At 38.8% G+C, this 24,535-nt stretch overlaps 1 protein-coding gene across 7 annotated transcripts in view; it reads left to right on the top strand.

Annotated features, from left to right (window-relative positions):
• Positions 1-24,535, top strand: part of NCOR1 (nuclear receptor corepressor 1) — a 55,730-nt gene that overhangs the window by 1,185 nt on the left and 30,010 nt on the right. For 3 of the 7 annotated variants that reach the window (XM_086859643.1, XM_086859640.1, XM_086859642.1), the window contains exons 2-12: positions 12,210-12,387; positions 13,676-13,803; positions 15,287-15,482; positions 16,440-16,622; positions 18,500-18,613; positions 19,918-19,974; positions 20,408-20,460; positions 21,199-21,265; positions 21,644-21,816; positions 23,738-23,828; positions 24,310-24,488. In XM_086859643.1, coding sequence (XP_086715769.1) covers positions 12,280-12,387; positions 13,676-13,803; positions 15,287-15,482; positions 16,440-16,622; positions 18,500-18,613; positions 19,918-19,974; positions 20,408-20,460; positions 21,199-21,265; positions 21,644-21,816; positions 23,738-23,828; positions 24,310-24,488 — 1,349 coding nt within the window. In that variant the 5' untranslated portion in view covers positions 12,210-12,279. Of the gene's footprint in view, positions 1-9,905; positions 10,040-12,209; positions 12,388-13,675; positions 13,804-15,286; positions 15,483-16,439; positions 16,623-16,892; positions 17,055-18,499; positions 18,614-19,917; positions 19,975-20,407; positions 20,461-21,198; positions 21,266-21,643; positions 21,817-23,737; positions 23,829-24,309; positions 24,489-24,535 lie in introns of those variants that run through there. The other 4 variants (XM_086859645.1, XM_023939280.2, XM_086859639.1 and 1 more) reach the window with 4 other exon arrangements.

Below are 24,535 nucleotides of genomic sequence, written 5' to 3'. Positions count from 1 at the left end.
GATTTTTCTGTACTTAGAAAAACTGTGGGTATCAAGTTGGTTGCAGTTAGGAAAGATTCCAGGTGGATGTATAAACTGTCAGTGTTAGACACTTTCTTACTTAAGTAAGCAAGTAGATATTGTGAACAATCTGTTGTCCAAAACCTGCTTCTTCGTGTTTCACGAATATGGTCTTAAAAAGTCTGTTATCTTTTCATGATTGTAGATATTGGTGTAAATGGTGGTGTAACCTAGGACGACTTATTACAGTGGGGATGTCTAATCTTGAAGACTCGATTTTTGTGGCAGTATTCTTTTATTAATTTTTAGTACAGGACACTATAGTTATGAACTGTTTGAGCTCAGATAGGGATTTTTATCCTAAGCAGGATGCTTTGAGTGGTAAAAAACAGTGAAATTATAACAAAAACTGGTGGTAAGTGGGATGGCACAATGCAAGTGCCTGCAGAAGTGGACACAATTATGTCACTGCACACGAGGACCGTGCAGCTCCTGTTGCAGTTTTGCACTGGAATTTTATTCCACAGAATGTTGTTATTCCTGATTAACTAAACAACCTTGACATTTGGAAAGGAAGTCTGGAATATTTGAAGTGGATTTCTAGTTAGCTGAAATGTGTTGGGGTATGAAAGACCGTCGTGCTTAGCCCAGGGATTCAAAAGTTCAGGGGAAAGAAGCCAACTGCAGTGACCCTTTTTTGCGAAAGCGTGGTTAATTTTTCCTTTACGTCGCTTTTCTTTGTGATATGGAATGGGCTGCTGAGGAAAGAGTGTTCTTTTGTGATTTATGTGCAGGGTAATTTGTTTGTTTGAAATATGCTGTTCAGTGTTGGTCACTAAAATGCCTAAACTTGTTGCTGAAATATGGGAAAAAGCAGCATTTTGGAATCTTCCTTCAAAGAGTTATTATGTGAGTTTTTTAATGTGTGGAGAGGATGTTACAAGTGTTTGCTTCCACAAGTGTTGCTTCTCTCTAGCTAGTTAATCATTGCACCCATCAATTAAAAGTAACTCTCCAGACTGAAATTACATGCATAGAATCAGAATATATTCATTCTGCTAGATTGTGCTGCTGCTGTTTTGTTTTGAATACACTTTGTCTCCTACAACCACTCATTTTAGTTGCTCTTTTTCCATTGACATGTTTTCCATTGTGATCTAAAAAGATTTACAAAACTCTCCCAAAAACTGTGGTAGAAGTAGGGACAGACCCTAAAGCTCCTTTCCAATTCCCCCCTCAAGTCCCTTTCCACAGGCCTTGTGCCCCTCTGACTGCATCTACTGAGTTATTTCATTTCTCCGTTGCAGCATGAATGAGAGATGCTCGCAGGCAAGGGAAGCTTCCTCTGCTTCATCTGCTGTTAAATGCATGAAAGCAACTGAAAAGAATCTCTAGGAGAGAACAATATTATAAATAAGAAATTTATACTCTTTCAAAGCTCTCTGCAGAAGCTGTGGTGAAATATTTTATTCCTCTATATGGCCTTTTGCCTATGAAATTATTTTGATGGAAGTTTTCTTGCCCGATTGAAAATACTATTTAGAGTTCTGGTGTGTGTAGTGACTTACACTGAAGATTTTAACAATTGTTGAAGCTGGAAGGGTTCATTCATTGTACAGGTGCAGTGCAGCACAGAACAATCTCAAGAGCAGACCTGTAACCAGACAGTGGTTTCATAATGCAAACAAACGTTTCCTGGATGCCAGGCTTGAACTCTTCAAGTCATTTATGTTCTTTAGTCAAATCTGAATCAGTGTTTCAATCTTGAGCTATTAACTACACGTGGTACCTTCTCTCCCTGCTGTAACTAGTCCAGATAAAAATTCTGACTTATGCAGGGCTGCTGTCTGTAAATACTTAATTTGTGATGCTTCTAAATTATGGAAATAGCCAGGACAGTGCTGAAGGTATCTTCCATTTCAGTGTCTCTCCTCTTCAGTGATTCTCCCTCTAGTAATGAACTTCTGTGAGGCTCCTTTCTCTTCCATGCTCTTTCAGTGCTCTCCTACCATCTTTTAAATCACAGCCTGGGCCTGCTGGGGCTCTGCTCAGTGAGTTGTGTGAGACAGAGGGCTCAGTCTTACCTTGGAGCTGTGTTTCTTCCCAGTATCCTAAGAGATATTCCCATGTCCTTGCCCAGCTCCACATCTAAACCACTCATTATGTTTGCCCTCTCAGGCTGATTTGATAGACCTTCCTTTTTTCTTTAGACTCGAGGAAGATGTTGGTCTATGTGGTTTTAAAGTCAACAATTTCACCTGCTTAGGATTGCAAAGGTTATTGCAAAATTTAGGATATTCTCTTGGTACAAAGATGCATCAGCCATCTCTGAAAAATCCTATTCCTAACTTTCAGCAGTAAAAAATGTAGGAATGAATGTTTTATGCAGACAGATTATCTGGACAAACTGTTGTCCAGGACTTAAAAATTCTGATCATGTTGAGTGACTGCTCTTGGGTAAAACTGAAAATGAAAATACAGTCACAAAGGTCTTGAGGAAAAGGACACCTGTAAATGAAAGGGGATGATGTTAAGTGTAAAATATGCTTTCTTAGCCAGCATTTCCTGGCTGTGAGGCACAGAGCTCCACGTGAAACCTCTGCTGGGCTTCCTGGGCTGCCTGGAAGAGCAAATGCTCTCCTGGAGGGATTAAAATGCATTCACGTTTCAGGGAACACGTCTAACAAATGTGAATATAAATCAGCCGCAAAACCAACTGATCCCTGTCCTGTTTGTCAGTGTTACAGACTTAACACAGAAGTTCAAGACAAGTTCAAGTGCTGTTCAGCAAATGAGGCAGGTATATGATTTCAGATCAGCTGCACTCTTCACCTCATTAATAGTATTTTGAGGCAAAAAAGATGAATTACTGTAAGTCAAAAAAATTGTATATACCCTATAGAGTTTTGTCTCATCAGGTTCATATTTTTCAACCCTTATTCTGTTTTAATTCTATCTGAAATGCTGGATCTGCAGAGAAGAGGTGTTTGCAAAGTGGGAATTCTCCCATATAATCACTGTAACTTAGTGGTTTAGCTGTCTTGGAATGTTATATTCAGAACCTGTCATAATGAATGTCACTTACCTGTTCCATTGTAGCCATTATTTGTATAGGTGCTGGTGTTTCTCTGTGGTCTCTAAGATCAGGCTTAAACATATGTAGAACCTTGAAGTTCTGGGTTGGTTTTGGGTTTTGTTACTCCAGATTCAAAGGATTATTTATACCATCGTAGTTCCAAAATCTCTTCCATTCCCTACCTTTTTCTATGACTTGGAGGCTGTTGTGCCAGTCTCAATTGGAGTAATATCTTTATATATTGTTGCATTTCCTGTGAAATAGAGTTTCTTTAATGTAATAAAAATTGTCATAGCAATAAACTTTGTTTCCTGAAGGGCCCAGTGCATTTCCTGTGGAGTATCAGAATGGACCAAGTCACTGATCTTAGATACAGTTAAAAAAAAATGTTATTTTAGCCTTTCTGTAGTTTTTAGTTAAAATCTAGACTTGATTTTATCTGAACCCAGTCAGCTGAGGGGAATTATGAGGCTGATACTTGGTTTGCCCTGACCCTTTTGTTACAAGTGTTTTTTCTTACAATCCATCAGAGTTTGTAGATTTAATCAGTATGGGTTAATCAATTTTTATTTCCTTTTCCAAACCAAAGCTGTTTTTAAAAGCTGTCACTACTGATCCGCTTTTGATAATCAATGAACTACAAGAAGATCCTGGAAACTTGCAGGTGGATTAACAGTGAAGGAATAAATTCATGTACAGGAACTGTTCTTGAACTGTCTGCACTTTCAGTCCAAAACAGGAGAAGAAAATTTGGTTTTTTGAGAGAATATTTTGTGCAGTGTGCGATGCATATGAAGTTTGGGGTACGGCGATTTCTAAGTCATAGACGAAATGTGAAGAAAGAGGTGAATTGGAGCAAACCTCAGTGAGTTGTTGGACACTTGTGAGTGAGGATGTGTTGCTGAGGAAGGTTTTTTGCAGTTCTTATCACTGTGGTTTATGTAGCAACTCTTGAGTCTCTTGCCTGCTGCACTGGAGGATGCCTGGGCTGGTTTCTGTTTCATATGGCAGTTTTCAGAGTGAAGTCTGAATGCTCCAGCTGGTGTTTCAGAACCAGTGGAATTACCCCTGTGACAGGGATAGGGTCCTTCAAAAGGGGTGAGGGAGATGTTTGGGATTTGGGAACTGCTGGAGTCACCTCAGAAAAAAGCTGTCTCCTCTTGAGAATGTGAGTCCTTCCCTGTGCAGTGTTCGCGCTCTGTAGGCTTTGCTTTGGACATTCAGTTCTGGAGATTTGGGTTCTTTGGCTCATGAAATTTTTCGTGGTGTGCATTTACTGTGTGCTATTTGCCATATTGGGACATCCAGGAATCTGGTGCTCCTTGGAAAATGTTTTTAGAAAAGAAGCTATCTTTGTTTCTATGACATGCTTTTAAAGCAAGAAAACCCTGTAATGTTTGTACTCAGTTTTAAGTCATCGCTCCATGGTATTTTTAGTCAAGGAAATGTCTACATCCTTAATTTTCATTTCTGAAGGGAGGACTTCCTCCTACCTCTTTTGGCTGTTTTTGGTATTATTGTGACCCTCCTTGGCAGAAGAGATCTGGATAAGCTCCATGGCAGGGTGTAAGAGCTGTTCCTCCCTTAAAATCCAGGAGGAGGTTTTCTCCCTCAGGGATTCTCTGTATCCCAGTTACATGGTAACTGGTGAGTGGATGCTGGAGATCTGAATTCTTATTGGAAGTGGACATGCTCAGTATCCCTCTATTATTATTTTATTTTTTGGTAGGCAGATGGGTAATTGATTAGAAACTTCCAAAGATGTGATCTTAGTTCTTCTTGTTATTACCCCCCTATAATACAGCAAAGTTGTGTATGGCCTAGGTCCTGAAATCATGTATTAGCAACTTTTCTTTAAGATTGTAAATTACAGGAGGGATTAAAATAGAATTTCCAGAAGAGTATCTTGTCAGCTGAATTTGATCAACCTCATTTTGGTAAAGCAGAAATTCTATTTGTATTTGTATCAGGAGAGAGAGAGAGAAGGAAACTGTTATTTCAAGATAAAGCAACAATGATAATGATAAAATTGATAATGATAAGAATGATAAATCACAACAATGTGATCCTGAGATTTGGCAAGCGTTTGGATGTAAATTACATGTGTAAGAACGCAACCAATTTTCACCTTTGGAATGGCAATAAAAATTGCTTCAAATGACTCTTTAATACTTATTTAATATTTAGTGTTCCAAGAACTATTACTTGAAGTACTTTAAGCAGCTGGTAACCTGTGAATGGGGAATCTTCTCCTATTAAAATATGGAGTATAAAAGCATAATTTAATTTTTTGGCTCCCTTGATGGAGGTGGAGAAGTCTTCCCAGCACAGAGTCAATGTGACATATTGAATTGACAGCTGTAATGCTCCTTAACTTGTGTCACGTCTGTAACTGGCCAAAATAAACTTTACCATGTGTCATGGAGAATATGTGAGGAACTGTGGAGCCTGATGCTTTGGATGCTCAGAAATAAAATTATATTGTACATGAATGAAAATGTCAGGGCTGAAAAGGGTTGAATTCAGATGTTTGGGCTGTTCTTAGCATCTATTCTTCAAATACTCCTGTAGCTTGATTTATATGATATTAATAATTAATGGGGAAAATGTTGTTCAGTGTTGTTAGTAAAACACAGCCTCACAGATGTAACTTTTTTACTGTGATTCTAGCAGGGATAGAAGTAGTGATTTTTCCATCAATAATTTTGTGAGTAAAGGGAGTGCAACTGTGAGATTAAAGTTCTTGGGAATTTATAGTGTATTTGGGAATTTATGGTTCTGTCTGTCACAGAAAAAGAAAAGGCATTTGCACACGTGCAATTGTCATGGAAAATTCAGTAGTGAGTTGTTCTCAACTTGGAGAAAATACATTCATTGTTTCTGTTCATTCCAATAACATATGTCCTTGTGCTTTGACTACAAGCTTTTGAATATTCTGCAGCATAAAACGGAGTGAAGAAAAGATTAGAGGAAGTGTGGAAGAGGTCCTGAGCTTTGAGGATGATGTCTGTGTTCTGCAGAAATGGGAAGCACAGTACCCTGGGGCATATTTAAATGACCATTACTCAAGTTGTCTTTAATTTTAGTTGATCATTGGACAATTTCTTTGCTTGTAGCATGCAAAGAATTTTTCATCTTTTGGAGGGTATGCCCATCAGATTTTCATATTTTGCAATCTGTAAGCTTGGCCATTGTACCTGGAATACAGGTCCTTCAGCTTTAAAGCACAGAATTATCTTAAATCTGCTCAGGCATCAGCCTTCTGATAGGACAATCCTGAAAAAGAGAAGCTGTAGTACATCCCATCCCATCCCATCCCATCCCATCCCATCCCATCCCATCCCATCCCATCCCATCCCATCCCATCCCATCCCACTTTGCAGGATTTTGTAGTCAGTCTTCAGGGTTGACAGATCAGTTTGAACCTGAACTTCTTTTCTTTGTCACTAAATTTTGCCATGTGAGTAAGTGTCATTTGACTTTGCTGACAAGTGGACTCTGAGGAGTGACTGGAGGACTGACGGGTGCTCTGGAAGTGTTTGATGCTTTTTTTGGGGAGGATTTTCTAAACTGTTAAGTCAATGTGATCTTGCAGCCCTACTGGTAACATTCTGAGCACAGAGATTTCAGATGGGAGATGATACTCAGCCTTGTACTGTGTCCAGTAATTCAAATAAGTAACTTTTCATATAGAGTTAGACCCCTTGAGCTATTTTTAGCAATCTCTCTTGAATCATATAGTCATATAGTAATATAATATGGGGATATTAATGTTTTCTGGTATATGGCATATCCCCAGAATGCAAAGTTGATGTTTTTGTTTGAGTGTTTGAACGGGTTAATGATTACCTCATTAAACAAAATACTACTGGGAAGATTTGTTTTGCAAAGCTAGCAATACACTGAAGGGTTTTGCTTATGTGACTCTTGACTTGTAATTTTGATTTGTTTTATATGACTTGAAGGGTTGTGTCTTGAAGGGTCTGTAACTCAAGTCTGGTCAGTATGGTTTAATAGGCTGGTCCATAAATACCAATAAATACATCCTGATTTTGGTTTTTTCCATGAGGTAGTTTCATTACCTTTTTATGAAGTGAAATCACAGAAATAATTATTCACAAGTATTGTTATCATACCTTGGATAAGGCCTTTCGAACCAGCTGCTGAAACACTCCCTTCACTCTTCATTTTCTCGCCAGAGTAAACTTAGAATAAATATCCCTGAATTAATTTTGTGATTCATTGTAGATCCCCTGTGCAAGGCAGAGCCTCCTTTGCTCTGCCATGGGTTCATTACATCAGAGCTCAATTTACAAAAACTGCTGATTTAAAAACAAAATCCCCCAACTTGGGTTAGACTGTAATCTCATTCTTTGCACTCTTTATATCACACATAGTTTGCTCAAAAACAAGATAAGGAAAATTCCCAAAAGGATGTGAAATTTAATTAGCAAATGTTGGTTAAGCACCTCAAGATGGCACGAAAATTACTCTAAATGCAGAAATGTCAGCTTGTTTTGGATGGCTGAAGGAAAATTGAGTTTACCCATGAGACTGGTCTTTTATCCATGAAGGTAAGAGTTGGAGACAGGATATTCCAGCAAGTGGAGCAGGTGATGGCCCTGCCCTGGGACAGTTGCTCTCAGATCTGTCTGGCCACACAGTGAAGGGGCTTGGGGAACTGGCCTGCTAAAAATAGTCCCAGTTTTTAACCTGCTGTGTTTTTCCAAGTGAAGAACTGCTTCACTCAGGCAGCGCCTTCGAAGTGCTGCAATAATCGAGTCTTTTTTCTGATTCAGACTTTGACTATTTCCTGGGGAGTCTTTGATAGATTTTTTAACCTTTCTGTGACTCATTTTCCCACATGTCTGCTGAAGATAGTTTGTACTTCTGTTTCTGAAGCAGTTTGAGTTCTGGAGATCAAGCTGGAATTACACCATGATTGTTGCCATTATAATATTCAGTTCCAAATTATTTCTAACTTATTTAAAATTCCCTGCATATGGTGAATGTAAGTGTGAACAGCAACTATTAACGGAATTCTGAATTGGATCTGTTCAGTAGTTTGAGCTGGCCAAAGACAGAAATATCATCATACCTTTAGAAATAATTATTGTTAAATCATTTCTTTGCCTGAGAAGCTCGAATTAACACAAGGCTAAGTATCTCTTCACAGTTCCTGAATCTATTACTCTTGTTGCTTTTCCTCCCCATGTATCTTCACTTAACTACTTCTTTTTTTGATTCTTTGCTCCTATGTATCCTGTAATTTTTATTTTTTTTAACATTATCTGTTTGATGTTGCTGGGTTTCCCCATCTGTTTTGCTGTAGAGCCTGGGAGTGTCAGTGAAATGGGATATTATAACACAATATCTGGGTTCTGAACTGCAAAACAAGAAATAATTCTTTCTGCCCCTTCTAATTGTCAGTATTTGGTGAGAGAATTTGCCAGCCTGGTTGGCAGCTGTATGAGAGTATTCGTGACCTAACTTTATCTTTGTGAGACACGAGGCAGAATTCCAAAGTCTGTAACAACTCTTTTACAACATTTATATATTTAACCTCTGAAATTTGCAGAATAATGTGAAAAGGTACAAAAATACTTGTCTGAAAAATAGAATCTTGCTGTCATTGAGCAGGGTTGGAAGCTGACTTCTGGTGTTGTAATTTATCAGGAGTGCTGAAAATGAAGATGAGCTGCCTCTGTTCTGGCAGGGGAGAGGGAAGCAGTGCAAGGATCAAAGAGGCAGAGAGAGTTAATAAATAGTGAGGAACTTTCCAGGAGGATTCTGGTTGGCTTTGGGTAGAGCAAGAGGAGGTTTGTCATGACTAATGAAAGGATACAGCAGGGAGGAAAGCCCGGATGAGGATGAGGTTGTTTACAGTCTGCACACACAGTTACAGTTTTATGCAAAAGGATGGCTGTATTTAATCATAATCTGGATGTATGGAAATAGGAGAGGTTACAGCAGGAAGCTGGCACTGCCCTCACTGCCCAGGAACTGGATTGATGAAGAATAATCTGGGTCTGCTGCAAATGTGTGAGCAGATGCTGAAGAGAGAGAGGCAGATGCTTTTGGCTGACAGGTCATAAGGCTGCCTGCAGAGAAATAGAAATTGAAGTCTAGTACTTACATCCACAATTGCAGAATTAAGGTAGTAAGACAGGGAGAAATGAGAAGAATAACCGTGGTAATTCTACTGGCAAAAATTGGGAAAAAAAATCCCTCCCTTCCCAGCAGAGAGGATAAACAAGCTCATGCTGCCTGGGAGATAAGGGGGTTTGCAGGGCACCTAGAGAGGTCAGATCAGGAGAATGTGTGCAGGCATGTGGATGTGTCTGTAACAGGAAAAAGAGGCTTAGAGGGAGGAAATATTGTACTTCGGTGTCATTTTACGTGTTTGTACTCCAGGGTTGATTTTATCTTGAAAGAAATGAGATCCTATGCAGGATCCTCATCCTTTAGTTCCCTCCCCACCTTGTAACTGCCAATACACGACCACATGTTTTCCTCTACTGTTACCCCCTTATCTCTGCTGTTTTGCCAGTTCCCTCAGGGAGGAGGAACAATGGTCCCCCACCTCTGATAACTGAATGCTCCTTGTTGCCTTCCTCTGCTGGCAACTACCATTTATTCTCATTTTAAAAAAATTCACTATGAACATGATCAAACTTGCAGTTTTCAATAGGAAAGTAATCTGATTAAATGTTGTCCTATGTATTATGTAAAACTTGTTGTTATTGGGGGTTTAAGTTGACATTTTTGGATGGATGCAGGATGCTCATTCTTGTACTCTGTGCCCTCTCTCTCATCTTTCCATGTCCAGTGCAGAATCTGGAGAGATGGTCAAGCCCTCTCACTGCTGTTGGTTGTGAAAGATTTAAGATGAGCACCAACCTAACACTGCATACACTGAATTTCTTTGTGAATGGAGAAACAGCTTTTATAGCACCATGGAAAGTGAGTGTGGCTTGAACTTTCAGCAGCTGGGTTAATGATCAACTTGTGGATTTGACTGAATATTGTGGGAATAAGGAGCAGATGTAACTTGAGAGAGAGAAACGAGGAAGGACCATGAATCATGCAGTGGTTGGCCTGTATTTGTGTGTGATTTCCAAGTGGTTGCTCTCCTGATCCTCTCTGCATCCCCACATTCTTCAGATCTCTGCACATGAAGCTGCTGAGGGAGCACAGGTTGGGGCATCAACAATTCATCATACTGAGATTTGTTCTACTATAACCTTAAAGTGTTTGAGCATCTTTATACCATGGAGCCAGTTCATTTAATGATGAATGTGCCCTAGCCTGTGACAGGAGGAGTTATCCCACCAGTGAATGTTGGATTGAGCTGACAGCTACATGCCATAGCTTTCGTTCCTGTGAAAGTCCACATAAGAAAGGAAAAACAGAGGTTTTCTTTTGGCTGGGGCTGGGCTTTAGGGGTACTGTGGAATGCTCAGGGACAGCTCTCTGCTCTCACAACGTGTGCAGCTGAACCTGCTGATTTTGTGACACTGCCTTGATTAAATGGATATCATATGACTCAGACCCAGTAGACCATCACAGTAGGTAAAGCTGTACTCCAATGAATGCAGTGTGAATGATGAAGTGTAATAAATGTTAATGGTGAAACATTCTGTTACAGCTTGTCACTTGGATATGAATTATAGGTACTATAATAGATGTATAGCTACTATAAAGCACACTACTAGTGATCTGTAGTATTGCTTTGAAAGAGAAACTGTTGCCTTTTTCTTTACTTTTTCATAGCTGAAAATCAGGTTTAAGAGGTAAATATAAATTTGTCTCATTATTCTGGTAGTCCAGAACATGTAAAGCTTTGTTTGATGGAGAGTTAAGGAGGAAAAATTCCCTGACCGGAACAGAAATTATAAAATACATCAGATATACTTTAAGATCTGTTTGTATGGCTTGCTCTTTGCTGAGCTGGTTTTGTCTATTGACTGATAATGGAAAATGGAGTTCAGAGCTATAACTTTATAGGTGATGTCTGTGTGTGGTGCTGTGAATTAATGTGCTGTGAAATGTAGCCATTGAGGCAGAGATCAACAGTTTATTTGAAGGTCTGATATGTATGCTGGGCTCTGGGCAACAGGTTGAGAATTTGCTCTTCATCTGATAGAATTTTGGATTTAATACACAAGCTCCCAGGATTACATCTTTTGAGCTATCAGAGAAAAATAATTTCTGTTAAAAATATATTTATGTCCAACTTTTTTGCTTAGAGACATAATTTACCTACTCAAAATACTGGTGGGGGAGCAAGGTTGAATCAGTTTATTTGGATCTTTATCAGCTGGAATTATACCCAGCCTCAGGCATGCTCAGACTTTGATAGGGAACTTGTCTGGATTTCTGCAGTATTTAAAATCCTTCCCAATCAGTTTGCAGTTCAGTGTTTGCTCTCCATCTGCAGCAGGAGGATGCAGTAGAGGCAAAGTAGTCATTGGTTGTCAACTAAGCAGGATTGTTTTAAGGCTTTGTAATATATTCAGTTTCTGGCATCCTGTAGCAGCCAAACTATGCTGGCATTTGAAGCAGAGCTGATTTTCTGCTTTATGAGTGCCTTTTTTACTGACTGCTTGAGTTAAGCTGCTGTTGGACGATGATGGCATTCAGGGCATGAGTAATGCACTGAAATTTAATGAACTGTAGGTGACACTGAGTGCAGCCCTAAGACTACCTGCATCTCAAAGTCAGCAACAGTTCATGGAGTCCAAAAACTCTGTAGATGAAATGAAAGTGAACTCCGTGTTGTGCTAAGCAAATTTACTGTAAATGCAGAATCCAGCTATAGACTTACAACCTCTTTAAAATTTATTTTAAATGACCTACTTTTCTTGTCAAATTCTAACTCAACTGGTAACTGGTAAAAGGATGTATCCCGACAATATAATTCTCAAATCTTTGTGTAGACAATGCTGACACGTCTCATTTTGAGCACATTTAAGACCCGTTAACATGTTTCAGACTGGAGTAACCTATTAAATAAATACATCAGGAAAAAGCTTTTACTGTTAATGGTTGTTTTGCTTAGGTGACTATGGCTGTAATGTATTGTGAGTACATCTGGTACTTCACTGCTTATCAGCGATCTTTTTCCCTTTAGGCGGTTTCCTAGAAACATGATTGCTTGCTGGTCTTGATCTCACAGCTTTGTGGAGACTCCTTCCCTGATAATGTCAAGTTCAGGCTACCCTCCGAACCAAGGAGCTTTCAGCACGGAGCAGAGCCGGTACCCACCCCACTCTGTGCAGTACACCTTCCCCAGCACCCGCCACCAGCAGGTAAGGGCACACCGATAGCCTGGGGTGGAGCCGCGGATCGAGCGTTTGCCGTGCCAAAAAGGGATTATTTCTGTTTTTTCAATTAAGATAACACACAAGTCGTTCACATTTGAAAACACATCTATGTGCCCTGCTAGGGAGAGCTGCTGCCAGTCTTAGTTAAATACTTGTGGGGTGGCTTCTTCTGTTTTCCTTTGCCCTCTTGGCCCTTTATTAATATAAATGTCATGGTTTTATCATTGGTTTCCCATGGTTTGAATAAATTCAGTAGGGGTTGTGTTCCTAAATTCCTGTTGCAGTATTGGGCTAGAGTATCTGTAAGTTAAGTGTGGTACTTGTCAAACTTCTCTGCAAGGTGGAGAATGTGTAAAAACTTGTGTTACACTGATTTTTTTTTTTTCTGAAGCACCTGTACCACTGCTGCCAGCTGAGTTCTGTTGGCCAGAATGGGAGTAAAGGATTTCTAAGGATATCCAACTTGCTCATTTCTACCAAACTTTTATTCTGCCATCCTGTGCTCTGTGCTGTGGAGGACCACAGCACTGTTTACAACAGTTCAGGTTTCCCTGGTTTTAATCACATTCTCCTCCTGCTTCAGATACTTTGGATGTTTTCTTCTACTTCTGTGTTAGGAAAAGGAAATTCAAAAACTGAATTTCAAAGGAAATTCAAAAACTGAAGCTCTTTGGCTTGCTCTATGTTTATTTTTAGATAATTTATGAAAATTGAATCTCATGGGTAGTGATTTATTACATGTCTTGTAGAGCTTCTCTTTGGTTAGTGCCAGCTGCACATAATTTTTAAAAGCAAGTGATTGATCAGACAAAAATACAAATAAATAGTCTTGTACCTCACTTTGATTGGAAATTGTATGAATTGGAAGATGCATTTTGTGTGACTTGTAGTACTGATTAATAGTGTCTGATATAAAAATGTCTTGAGATGGTAACAAAAGAAATTGCCTCGAGGTTGCTCTCATTTTACCACTTTGCAGTTGGATGTGCAAGACTGATTTTAAAGGATATTTTTTAAAGGCTATTCATCAGCTTGCTGCTGACTCATCTGTGTTTCGTTAGAAGTTGTTAATAAATTAGGTGGAATTCCTAGTACAAATATTTAGTCTCTTTCTTTAAAGTTTATTTGAATTTCAGAACTGACGTTTGCAAACATTTTTTTGAGTGGAATAAGACTTTATCAATCTGGTGTTAGTCTGTATTTAATATCTTTGGAAATGATCATGGTCACTGCATGCTTTTGTTCCTATTAACACAAGAGATGTTCCCCTCAGGAATTTGCTGTTCCCGACTATCGCTCGTCTCACCTGGAAGTCAGTCAGGCCACGCAGCTCCTGCAGCAGCAGCAGCAGCTCCGGCGCAGGCCCTCCCTGCTCTCCGAGTTCCACCCAGGCTCTGACAGGTGAGGAGGCTGAGCTGGAAGGGTGTGAGCACAAATCTCGTGCATGCAGCTGCTCTGAGGACATGCAGGGTGGACAGCAGCAGTGAATCAGATGTTGGAGTTCACTTTCAGTTTGCCAATATGTTCCTTCCCAGTGAAACAGGTCTCACTGCATGGGGGTTGTTGAGGGATGAGCAATGCACACCATCAATGCTGTACTCTGGTAGTTTCAAGAATGTTTTCAGACAATCTCAAGGATTCATTTGAGGAACACTGAATGTTCTCTGAACATCAAATTCAGAGATTGAAATCCCACTATAGATCAGAATAATATTAACCGGATTGGAGTAAGTTAGGAGGAACATGCTTTTGTTTAGGCGAGAGATAAAAATATGATTTACGCGCTCAGTTCTTTAGTGTGTTAGGCTGCTGGTGTACGCTCGTAAGTGTTAGTGCCTGTAACAACCTCTTCTTTTCTTGCACTCACTGCTTGTAAAAACCTTCTTTTGCATTGGGCTCTTAGTGAATATATCTGCTAGGAGCAACTTTATATGCAGGATTACTGCTGGAGGTTTATTTTGGCTGTAACTGACTGATCTGGTTCTGAACAAATACCCATGATGAATGTTATGTAAATACTGGTCTGGCTTAAAATCTCATTAGGATATTCCCAGAAATAACTTGATGATAGTGAAATCTGGGGCTTCCATATTGCCTTCATCTTGTTTCAGCAAAATGTCAGTAAGGCTCTGTTTCAATGCTGAGAACCACAGCAGCATTCAGAGTTCTGAAAATTGAGTTTATAGCAGTAGTAAATCACATCCCCCCCAGACTGTAAATTTGTAAAAGTTTATTTGGTAGTTCTGGCAAACTGCAGGAAACTGCTGCTGTCATCTCTTCAGTGGCACTTCATAAGAAGATGTTGAAGCATATGAGGGTCTTTTATGGACATCCTGTCCAATGCACTGGAAGTAGCAAGTGATAACTGTTGAGCATTTTCCTGAGAAGGAGGAGTCATTTAAATGACTCATGGATTGAATCAATGACTGCTTCTGTCACAGAGTAGCATTTCAGTAGAATCAAGTTCCAAACAGACTCATGGCTCATCTAAAGTGTTCTGTGTATATTTAAAAATTATTTGCCTGCAAAAATTCAGTAATGGAGCTGTTGTGACCATCTTCAGTGGAATATAGTACTGTGTTTTTCTCATGGATTTTTGGTGTGCTTGTAATTTGAATCAGAACTTTGATTTGAACAACATCCTTGTAGCAGTGCTGAGTTTCTTTAAGGTTGTGCAATGAGAGGAGTGCCTTTAATTTGTTCACTTTCTCTTTTCCAATGGATTTTAACTGTTGTATTTTTGAAGATCATACTTAAAAACGTTTATATGCTTTACTCTTTAGAAGGAGCTTCACCAAATGGCATCTCCTTTAAAATTAAAAGGCGTTGAAGATTTTTCATGTATCAAAAATGCATATTTTAATAGTTTATCTCTTCTGTATAGGCCTCAGGAAAGGAGAACTGGATATGAACAGCAGTTTCATCCAGGTCCATCTCAGACAGATCATGATTCACTGGAATCTAAGCGACCACGTCTTGAACAAGTGTCTGATTCCCATTTCCAGCGTGTTAGTGCAGCCACAGTCTTGCCTTTAGTGCATCCTTTGCAGGAAGGGTTGAGATCTGCAGATATTAAGAAGGTAAAGCCATTTGCTGTTACAGTGCTGAAGGTCTCATCTTCTGTGTTGCAATGAGCTAATCAGGTTTTGTCTGTTAGGTAATTTTTTTTGTTTGTTTAGGTTCTTTATTTAATGCAAAAAATTTACTTTTACATGCTATCGGAAGCTGTGATCATGAGTCAGTGTTGCTCTCTTACACAGTCTGACTCAAACAGAGTGAATAGACTGGAATTCTGTGTTGCCACTACTCTTAAGTCACTCAAACTTCAGTTGTAAAATGATTGTAGCACAATGTGTGAAATATTTCTGCTTTTCAACTGAAAGCTGCTGGCAAATGCATGCAAGTCCATTTTCTCCTGTAATTAACATTAGGACTGAATAGTCAAAGTACTTCCTTCCACCCCCTTTTCCCTTTTAAGCATTTGAAGTGAATCTGCTTATTTACATAACACTAATTATACTTGTCACTGTCTCATTTTGGCTAAATCTAGGACAATCTAGTTTGGGGTGGGTGTTTTCTATTTTAGGTATTGAATATTAGAGCTAAATTCAAGAGAGCTTCACATTTATAACCACAACTAACTCCAGATGTGCTTTATTAGGCTGGTCATGATTATTTTCAAGAATGTCATCCTCAATGTTGGTGCAGTGTATTGATGATTGGCTCCCAAGTAACCCTTCCTTTAAAAATAAAAGTTACTGTTTACATTTATGAAAATGTATTTTAAAAGGAAGGTGTTTGGGTCTTATTTTGCTTTCAAGGTAAATGTTGCAGTACAGTGTTTTTGAAAAGAAAAAACTTTGAAATTACATTATCATAAAAGATTTACAGCATTATGAAAACTTTAAATGACTGCTCAGCAGAGATATAGATAACTGCAAATTGTTAATTCCTGGGTATTTGGTTACTGAGCACTTATTCCCAAGTTATGACTGATTTCCTCTCTATCTCCCCTCCATCTCCTGTCCCCATGGAAGGACCCAGCTTTTGGAGGAAAGCATGAGGGACCATCTTCTCCAATTTCTGGTCAGCCTTGTGGGGAGGACCAAAATGCTTCACCTTCCAAGCTGTCAAAGGAAGAATTGATACAGAGCATGGATCGCGTAGATCGTGAAATTGCAAAAGTGGAACAGCAAATCCTGAAACTGAAGAAAAAGCAAGTAAGCACAGCAGACACTGCTCTTGTTTTCTGCCAGTGAAAGAGGTGTGGAAAAACCTAATTTGGTGATGGCGAATGTTTTGGTTACACAAATCAGATGAAGAAGTTGAGAAGGAAAGGTTATGTGTGCAATTTTATTTTAAATAAGTGGCACATCACACAGTTACAAACATTTTTTGAAAGCAGGAGAAAGCCACATAGGAACAGCAGCAGTAGATGGGTTTATATTTGAAACTGCTGTGAAACAAGGGCACTGTGACTGTAATTTCAGCTTCAGAGCTGCCTGCTGGCTGAGGAGAGGATCATCTTTCTTCTTTCGTAGTCTGTGCAAGTGGAGAATCCCTTTCATGCATCTCCAAAACCAGAGCTTGTACAAATGTCCCTGGATCATCTGCTTTCCCAAGGGCAAGAGATCCTAACATCTGGAGCTAAGGTCAGCCTTGGAAGAAAGTGCAGTAGGAGGGGTGTGAATAAACACAGAGAGCAGAGAAATAAAGGAGGAAATATCACTTTTTTTTGTATGGCCCTGGCTATGCTTTGCATCAGAGAGCTGCACTTCAGCCACTGGAAGCAAAGGAAGTGTTTGCTGGCAGAAGTTGTTGCTTTCCCAGTAGCTGTTGTGGCCAAGTAAACCCACCCTTGAATCAAGGCATCTGTTAGTCATTGACGAAAACAAAGTCCTTGTTTCCTTTTCCTTTTCTGACTTTCAAAGATCCAGATAGAAAAAGTGCCAGCTTTTTTTAGTTGGAACTCTGGAATAAGTGAGATTTACATTGTAGGACTTGTTAACTTGTAGGTCCAGGATAACAAACAGACAGCTCTCAGGAGCTGTGTGTTTTTATGGTCTGGAAGCATTTAATTATGTCTGAATTATAATGACCTGTAAAGTGACCTCCAGCAGAAAAAGAAGGATGTCACTGAGTACCTGTTTGTGTGTTAATGATGTTTATCTCTCTGTGCACTTTTCCACAAAATCAGCAAGTGCTGTGCAGCTCATCTATGAAGGGTTATTTGTGCACATTTGTCTGTGATTTGACTTAAAAAAACGACAGAGTTGATGTTGAAATAATTAAGCCCACATCTAAGGGCATTCTGCTAAAATTTTGGGGAATTCTTGCACAGCAATGTAGCACATTCTAGCCAGGACTGTAAGGCAGGATGGATCTCTGGTGCTGGAAGTTCTTTGCTGTATATTTGTGGCAGGCATGGGTGACAGATATTTAAATGAAGATGTCTCTGAACCAGATTTATTTGATGTGAAAGTAAATCACAGCAGTGTAGGAGCTAGGAAAGGATTACAGGGTGGGGTTTTGTTGGTTTTTTTTTTTTGCTTTTGGTATTTTTTTTGCTTGTTTGGTATTGTAACAGTCTTGGAACTTTAATGCATGTGGAGTGGTTTATTTTTGCTGTGAAGTACCTTTAGAATGATGTTCTCTGTGGTGTGTTAGGACTTTTGTACTTTTTGAAACCATAACACAGCAGTAATGATGACACTTGAACATCTAGAGCACTGAAAGGCAACTCTGTGGTTTATTTCCACTCAAAGACAGCTCTGATGTAACTGTTCTCTAAAGTTGATACTTTTGTTTAAAGTTAAATAGTGATAAATTACAAAGTGACAGTGGCTTTAACTATCAAGTTGAAACAAGTCTGATTCAAGACAGGTGAGTCTTGTAAACAGGTAATTGAGTTACCAGTAGTACAAAAAATAGTCTTGTTATTGTCCCTGTGGGCATTAAAACCATTTCATTCATTCCTTGTCAGTGCAAAGCGAAATAAGAGGCAGTGCTGACTGATCTGCTGTGTATTTTATCTCTGGTGAACTAATTAGTGATGGGGGGAACATGGATGGCTGATTTTCTTTCTTTGGTCTCTTAGCAACAACTTGAAGAAGAAGCTGCTAAGCCTCCCGAGCCGGAGAGGCCAGTGTCCCCTCCTCCCGTGGAGCAGAAGCACCGCAGCATCGTCCAGATCATTTACGATGAGAATCGAGTGAGTGTCCTCTGCACCTCACCCAGGGGGCTCTCACTGCCTCTGTGCTGACATTCATTAGGTCTTCCATTTACTTCCTTGGGACACATTTTTCTGTTTTACTGATTTGCCCACCCTTCTTTTATTATTCATTTGCTTCTTTAAATTAAAGACATTTTTATGACATTTTTATTCTCAATCACAGGAATCTTCCTTCTATCTTGTAAGCACTCTGAGTTGTGGGTCTCATCCTTAGAACCTTGTGCTGAGATTCTTGAATTATAGATATATATAAACACACACATATATATCCTTTTAAGTGTGTGATATTAAAAATGCCTCAGAAATTCATCTTGAATTCCCTGTTCCTCACATGAGCTGACAATCTTGGCTGAAGATTCTACTTTTAAATGAGCTGAAGAGAAAAAACTGCTTATGTTGTAGAATTTTATGCCTTCTTTATAAAATGTGACTTCTGGCACTTAAGATTTGGATAAATGAACAGATATGAAGTAGTAATATATTGGTGAATTATGAGCTTGTGTTGTTTAAGTGGTGAGAAAAGTTCAGGAGCTTAGTAATATTGCCAACAGTAACAGCAAAAATGCTTCCTGCCTTTTTTTCCCATGGTAGTTTGAGATTAGGGAGTCAGATATCTGGGGTTTTGAAAATATTGTGATCTTCTGTGAGAGTGGTATATGTTTGTTTAATTTGAATTTTGTTCTGTAGTTTAGAGGAACAGCTAACTTTTATTACAATTGATTTATTTTTTTTTTTAAATTTTTTTTTTGAGGAGGTAAAAACCTCCAACAAAACAATGCTAGATTTTGTACAGTACAACTCCCAGGCATTCCATGCAAGGAGGGGTCAGAGTTACTTTGTGGTCTTCATCAGTGTAAATGAAAGACCTTTGACACATTTTGTGTGTTTATGTACACATGGATTCACACCCCCCAGATTTGGCAATTGGAGAATTTTAGTCTCTTAATTCCGTTTTTCAATCCTAATTACACTTTATTTTACTGGACACCTTTATTCCTCTTTTTAATTATTTGCTGTATTATGAAATGCATGGTTTTTTTTAAACTGCAGCAGTCAGTTTCTGCATTTATGCTCTATCACCTTCCAGATTTGGAGATCAGAGTCACTACTACACAATTCAAGTACAGGTTTCTTTATTTGCTGGGGCAACATTGCAGAAGTAGGTTAAGAAGGATCTCATGTGGTCAGGGAGGGGTTTAGCAGAGAACATAGAGTTCAGATCCACATTTGACATGAACTTCAGAGGATTTACTCAGACTATACCAAAAAAATCTTATTTGCAGAAAAAAGCAGAAGAAGCTCACAAGATTTTTGAAGGTCTTGGTCCAAAAGTTGAATTGGTAAGTTGTGGAATTCTGTTTTTTTTTTTCTTTTGTACTATTTTCTGTGTTGCCAGTTGCTCTAATTCTGTTGTGCTGTAGTTCTGTGATTATGTATAGAAGAAATGTGTGTCTAAATACACTGGTGAATTGGGGCTTGAGCGAGTTCATTGGCCATGTAAGTGTGATTTTTAAAATAGATTTTAAGCTGTTTAAGAGAACAGTTTGAAGTATGAAGAAATGAAGTACTGTTATATACATAAGTAGTTACAATCTAATTTTAAGTAATGAAATCTGTGCTTTGTGCTGAATATCTTGTAGTCCCTTCAGTTCTGCTGCATCTCTGATTGAATGCACTATTCTCAGAATACTAAAATATTGTTAAGTGTGTTGCATTCACATTTAGAGCTCCATTGCAAAGTGCTAAATGTTCCTTTCTCATCCCAAATTGCAGCCACTTTACAACCAACCCTCAGACACCAAGGTCTACCATGAAAACATCAAAACGTGAGTGCTTTTATACCCTCTCATTGTCCCATTCAGGGGATCTGGACTTAAACACTCCCTCACATTTTTCATTGTTGTCATCTCCAAATAGGATGTGTGAGTTTTAATCATAATGAAAAGCTTCCAGTCTATGTAACTTTCTGATTTCTTTGTTGTAAAACAGTTCTGCAAGATCTGCATTATATGTGCTGGAGGCAGAAGGAAGCCCTGTCTTTCCATCTTCATTTAAAAGACAAAAATAAATAATAAAACTTAAGTTGGTTGTCCTTTAAGAAAGTCTCTTAAAAAAAGTAATTCTTGCTCCACCCCATCAAATAAATTTGTATAGCAGTTCCAAAGTACTCATTTCTTGAATAAAATACTGGAAAACTTAACTTTAGGGCTGAATTGCAAAGACTTTTCCCCCATAAAAGCATAATAGCTCAAACCAAATCTTTTCATTCTAGCATATTATCTCTCATGTGGTAAAGGAGAGCAACTGCCTTGAAATTGGAACCTTTTGTGTCTCAATTTCTTATTTCAGCCATCTTCAACAATTTCCTCTCTGAAAAAAGCCAGTATTAGCTGATTTAGGTATCTTGACTTCTTTGGGAGTTTTCCCTACTTTTTAACCTGAAACTGTTGTTCATAATAGGTGATCTGGCATCTAGAATTGAGATGGGTTTTGTTATGCAGCTTTGATTGTGTAAGTGATTGATTCTTATGTAGTTCACTTTTTCCCCTAATTTTGTTTTCCAGAAACCAGGTGATGAGGAAAAAGCTAATCCTATTCTTTAAAAGAAGGAACCATGCAAGAAAACAACGGGTAAGGGTACAATGATTTTCTAAAAGGAGCATGTGGCTAGTTTTCTGTCTGGACCCTTGTCTTGCATTCCCAAATACACTGAGTAGACAAATAAGACCTTAAGCTGGAACAAGTGTGGGGTATTTCTGGAAGGCAGTAATGATAATTACCCAATACCTCTAGGATGTGTAAAGCAAAGAAATAGTGTATAATCAAAATCTACATTTTTGTATCCACTTCTTCACCTTCTCTGTGTTGGAAATTTGGTATAAGTTATCTTCAACATGGAAGGAACTGGAGCAGGAAAAATCTGTGCATTCCAGGAGCCTGTCCATGTGGCATGTACTGATCACTTGGTGTATCTTGCTTAGTTCAAGGTTTGCTTTTGGAATTTAACAGGAACAGAAAATCTGTCAACGTTATGATCAGCTGATGGAAGCATGGGAGAAGAAAGTAGACAGGATAGAAAATAATCCACGCAGGAAAGCCAAGGAGAGCAAAACACGGGAGTACTATGAGAAACAATTCCCAGAAATCCGGAAGCAGAGAGAACAGCAAGAAAGATTCCAAAGGTATTACTGGAGATCTGAAATATTCCTGCAAAATATCACTTCAGTCTTAAGTTTTACAATTATTTATAATAAAATTAGTTAATTTTAAGTTTTATATTCATCACTTTATTGCTTTAAAAGGATATTAGTGTGTCACTGAGTATACAGTGAAATGTTCTTCCCTCTGTTCACTGTCTCCATGGCTGTGAGCTCAAGTTTCACTTCCCATCCTAAGGATCTCCATGACTTTATCTGTCCACTTTCACATATGTCCCCTTTGCTGTCCCTCCCCTCCAGCTGTGCCAGCAGTGCCAGCCTCATCCCTTGATGTCACCTGAGTCTGTTGTGGTGATGTCCACAGGGTTCCTTTCCCATGTTCCTTTTCACATCTGATGTCAAACCCCATACTTCCCAACAGGAACACAGGAAAAGGGCCACTTAGCAAAGGCTGCTTAGGTTGTGGTGTCAGTGAGATGAGAGTTAAGCTGGTCAAAAGGGGGTTTGTGGAGTTTTGAAGACAACTGGAGCATCAGCTTCCTATGAGCCTGTTCGTTTTGGGCACACACCCTAATTTACACTGGTATTTTTCTGTCACTGTCTGTGTTACTCCTGTGTTTCATGATCCCTGTATTCATTAGCCCCCACACTCAAAAACCATTTATCTTCTTAATTAGCAATTTGACTGATCTTTTGTTGTACTTGCCAAGTAATTTTCTTCCAGATGTTTTAGCATTTTAAAATATTCAAGGTATGACAATTAAGGCCCCATTATTTAATTTTAATCTATCAGACATTTGCTAGATGGAAACTACAAGGAATCTTAAAAGGAATGAACTCACTTCAGAGTTCACCTTGCACTATTGTAGGTGGAGAGATAGGATTTAATTTAGAATTAGGTCAAGTTTGATTCAGTTGTGTTGAAATCTGTTTATCTGATGTTCAAAATCATTTCAATACACCTTGGAGAGTTCAAGCCCCATAAAGATTTAATCTCATCCCTTGTAACCATCTGTCTACATCATCTTTTTCTCGTAAAACACGGGGAAAGCAGAGAGTTAGCAATACATTGTGAAGGCTGCAAGATTTTGAGGAATCAAGAAGAGAAGTAAACCATTAGAATGGGACAGCATTCAAACATAAGTTTCACTTTAAGAAAATATCATGTCTTTGCAATTGCAAACTACTTGGGAGGGGGTCATCTCTTTACATTATATTTACATTCTGTAAAATAACGGCCTTTCTGTCTATAGCTGTGCTCTAATACTATTGCTAAGGATTTTTTCTTCAGATTTTGTGCAAATGGATGAATTCAGTAAAATCTTTATGGTATTTTGACTCTCCATTTAGTAGTGATTTTTACCTCTGAAATGCTTTTTCAACCACGTGCTGTAGTATATTATTATGATGTTCCTAAGGGTAAAGATCAAAAGCTGAAAAATTCTTCCAAATTACAGCTTTCCCCATCAATTTAAAAGTGGAAAATTTTCTTTTCTTGTAAAAAATCTCAGTGCTGTATTAGTAACTTGATCATATTGATAAAAGTCAAATTTAGTCTGGTTTTCTTAAAAACAAAAAAAAGGCTCTTTCAAGGTGTATCAGTTGTACTAATTAAGGAGATAATTTCTGTGCCACTGTTGAACATTTCTCATGCTCATCAGAAGCAAATTCATTTATTTGAAGCACCTGCTTTGCAGTGGATTTGGTGGTAACACCATTTCTTGTGCCCTTTCTGCTGAGCTTTGCAAACTCACTGCAAAACCAAGCAGGACATGACACAGTTTATGCTCTGACTCTCCTTAAGGAAGACAAATCAGTCCTAACTGATTTGAGAGACTGTTAACAGCATTATAAGTGATTTTGGAGGTTGTTGTGGTGTACAAAACCTGCAGATAGAGCTAATTTCCACTTTATCCTTTTTCCTTCTGTTTTCCCCTCCTTTCAGAGTTGGCCAAAGAGGGGCTGGCCTTTCAGCAACCATTGCTAGAAGCGAACATGAGATTTCAGAAATCATCGATGGACTCTCTGAGCAGGAGGTGAGGCTGGTGGCTGTACTTTGCTGTAGAAGCACAGCCAATAAATATCCTTCCACTGGCAGTGAAAGGTGTATTGTGGAGGGTTTGTTTCAATGATGAGAGAAAGCTCTTCTCTCTTTAAGAGAATCTCTGTGAAGTGTGGCTTGAAGCAGATCTTACAAACACTTTTCTTTCTAATTGTATCTGCCCTAGATTTTTCTCATGTGGCTGTTCATTGCAGGCTTGCTGCAACCTAGTTTTTTAAAGCTGTATCAAACGTGTGAAAACTTTTCCTTTTCTCAAATCCTCCATCATTTTGGTTTTCCATCAATTTTGACACTGTTTCCTTTAGTTGCCCATAAATGTTCTTTGTGATAGTGACAACTTCTGCAAGAGTTGTGTACAAAAAGAAGGTCCAAGTTGTGAATGTGGAGCTTTGAGAGCTGTGTAAACATCAGTAGCAGCATTTTGTGTGTTCTTTACTTTGTCTTTTATTCTGCAGAATAATGAGAAGCAAATGCGGCAGCTCTCTGTCATCCCTCCCATGATGTTCGATGCAGAGCAGAGAAGGGTGAAGTTCATCAACATGAATGGGCTGATGGAGGATCCCATGAAAGTTTATAAAGACAGGCAGTTCATGAATGTCTGGACAGACCACGAGAAGGAGATTTTTAAGGAAAAGTAATGGCCTTTCTTATCTTTTTATTGCATTGAAATGGCAGTTAAAG

The sequence above is a fragment of the Cyanistes caeruleus genome, chromosome 21, assembly GCF_971803275.1.
Source record: "Cyanistes caeruleus chromosome 21, bCyaCae1.hap1.1, whole genome shotgun sequence".
Taxonomy (NCBI): Eukaryota; Metazoa; Chordata; class Aves; order Passeriformes; family Paridae; genus Cyanistes; species Cyanistes caeruleus.
This window is presented reverse-complemented; position numbering and strand designations above follow the sequence as displayed.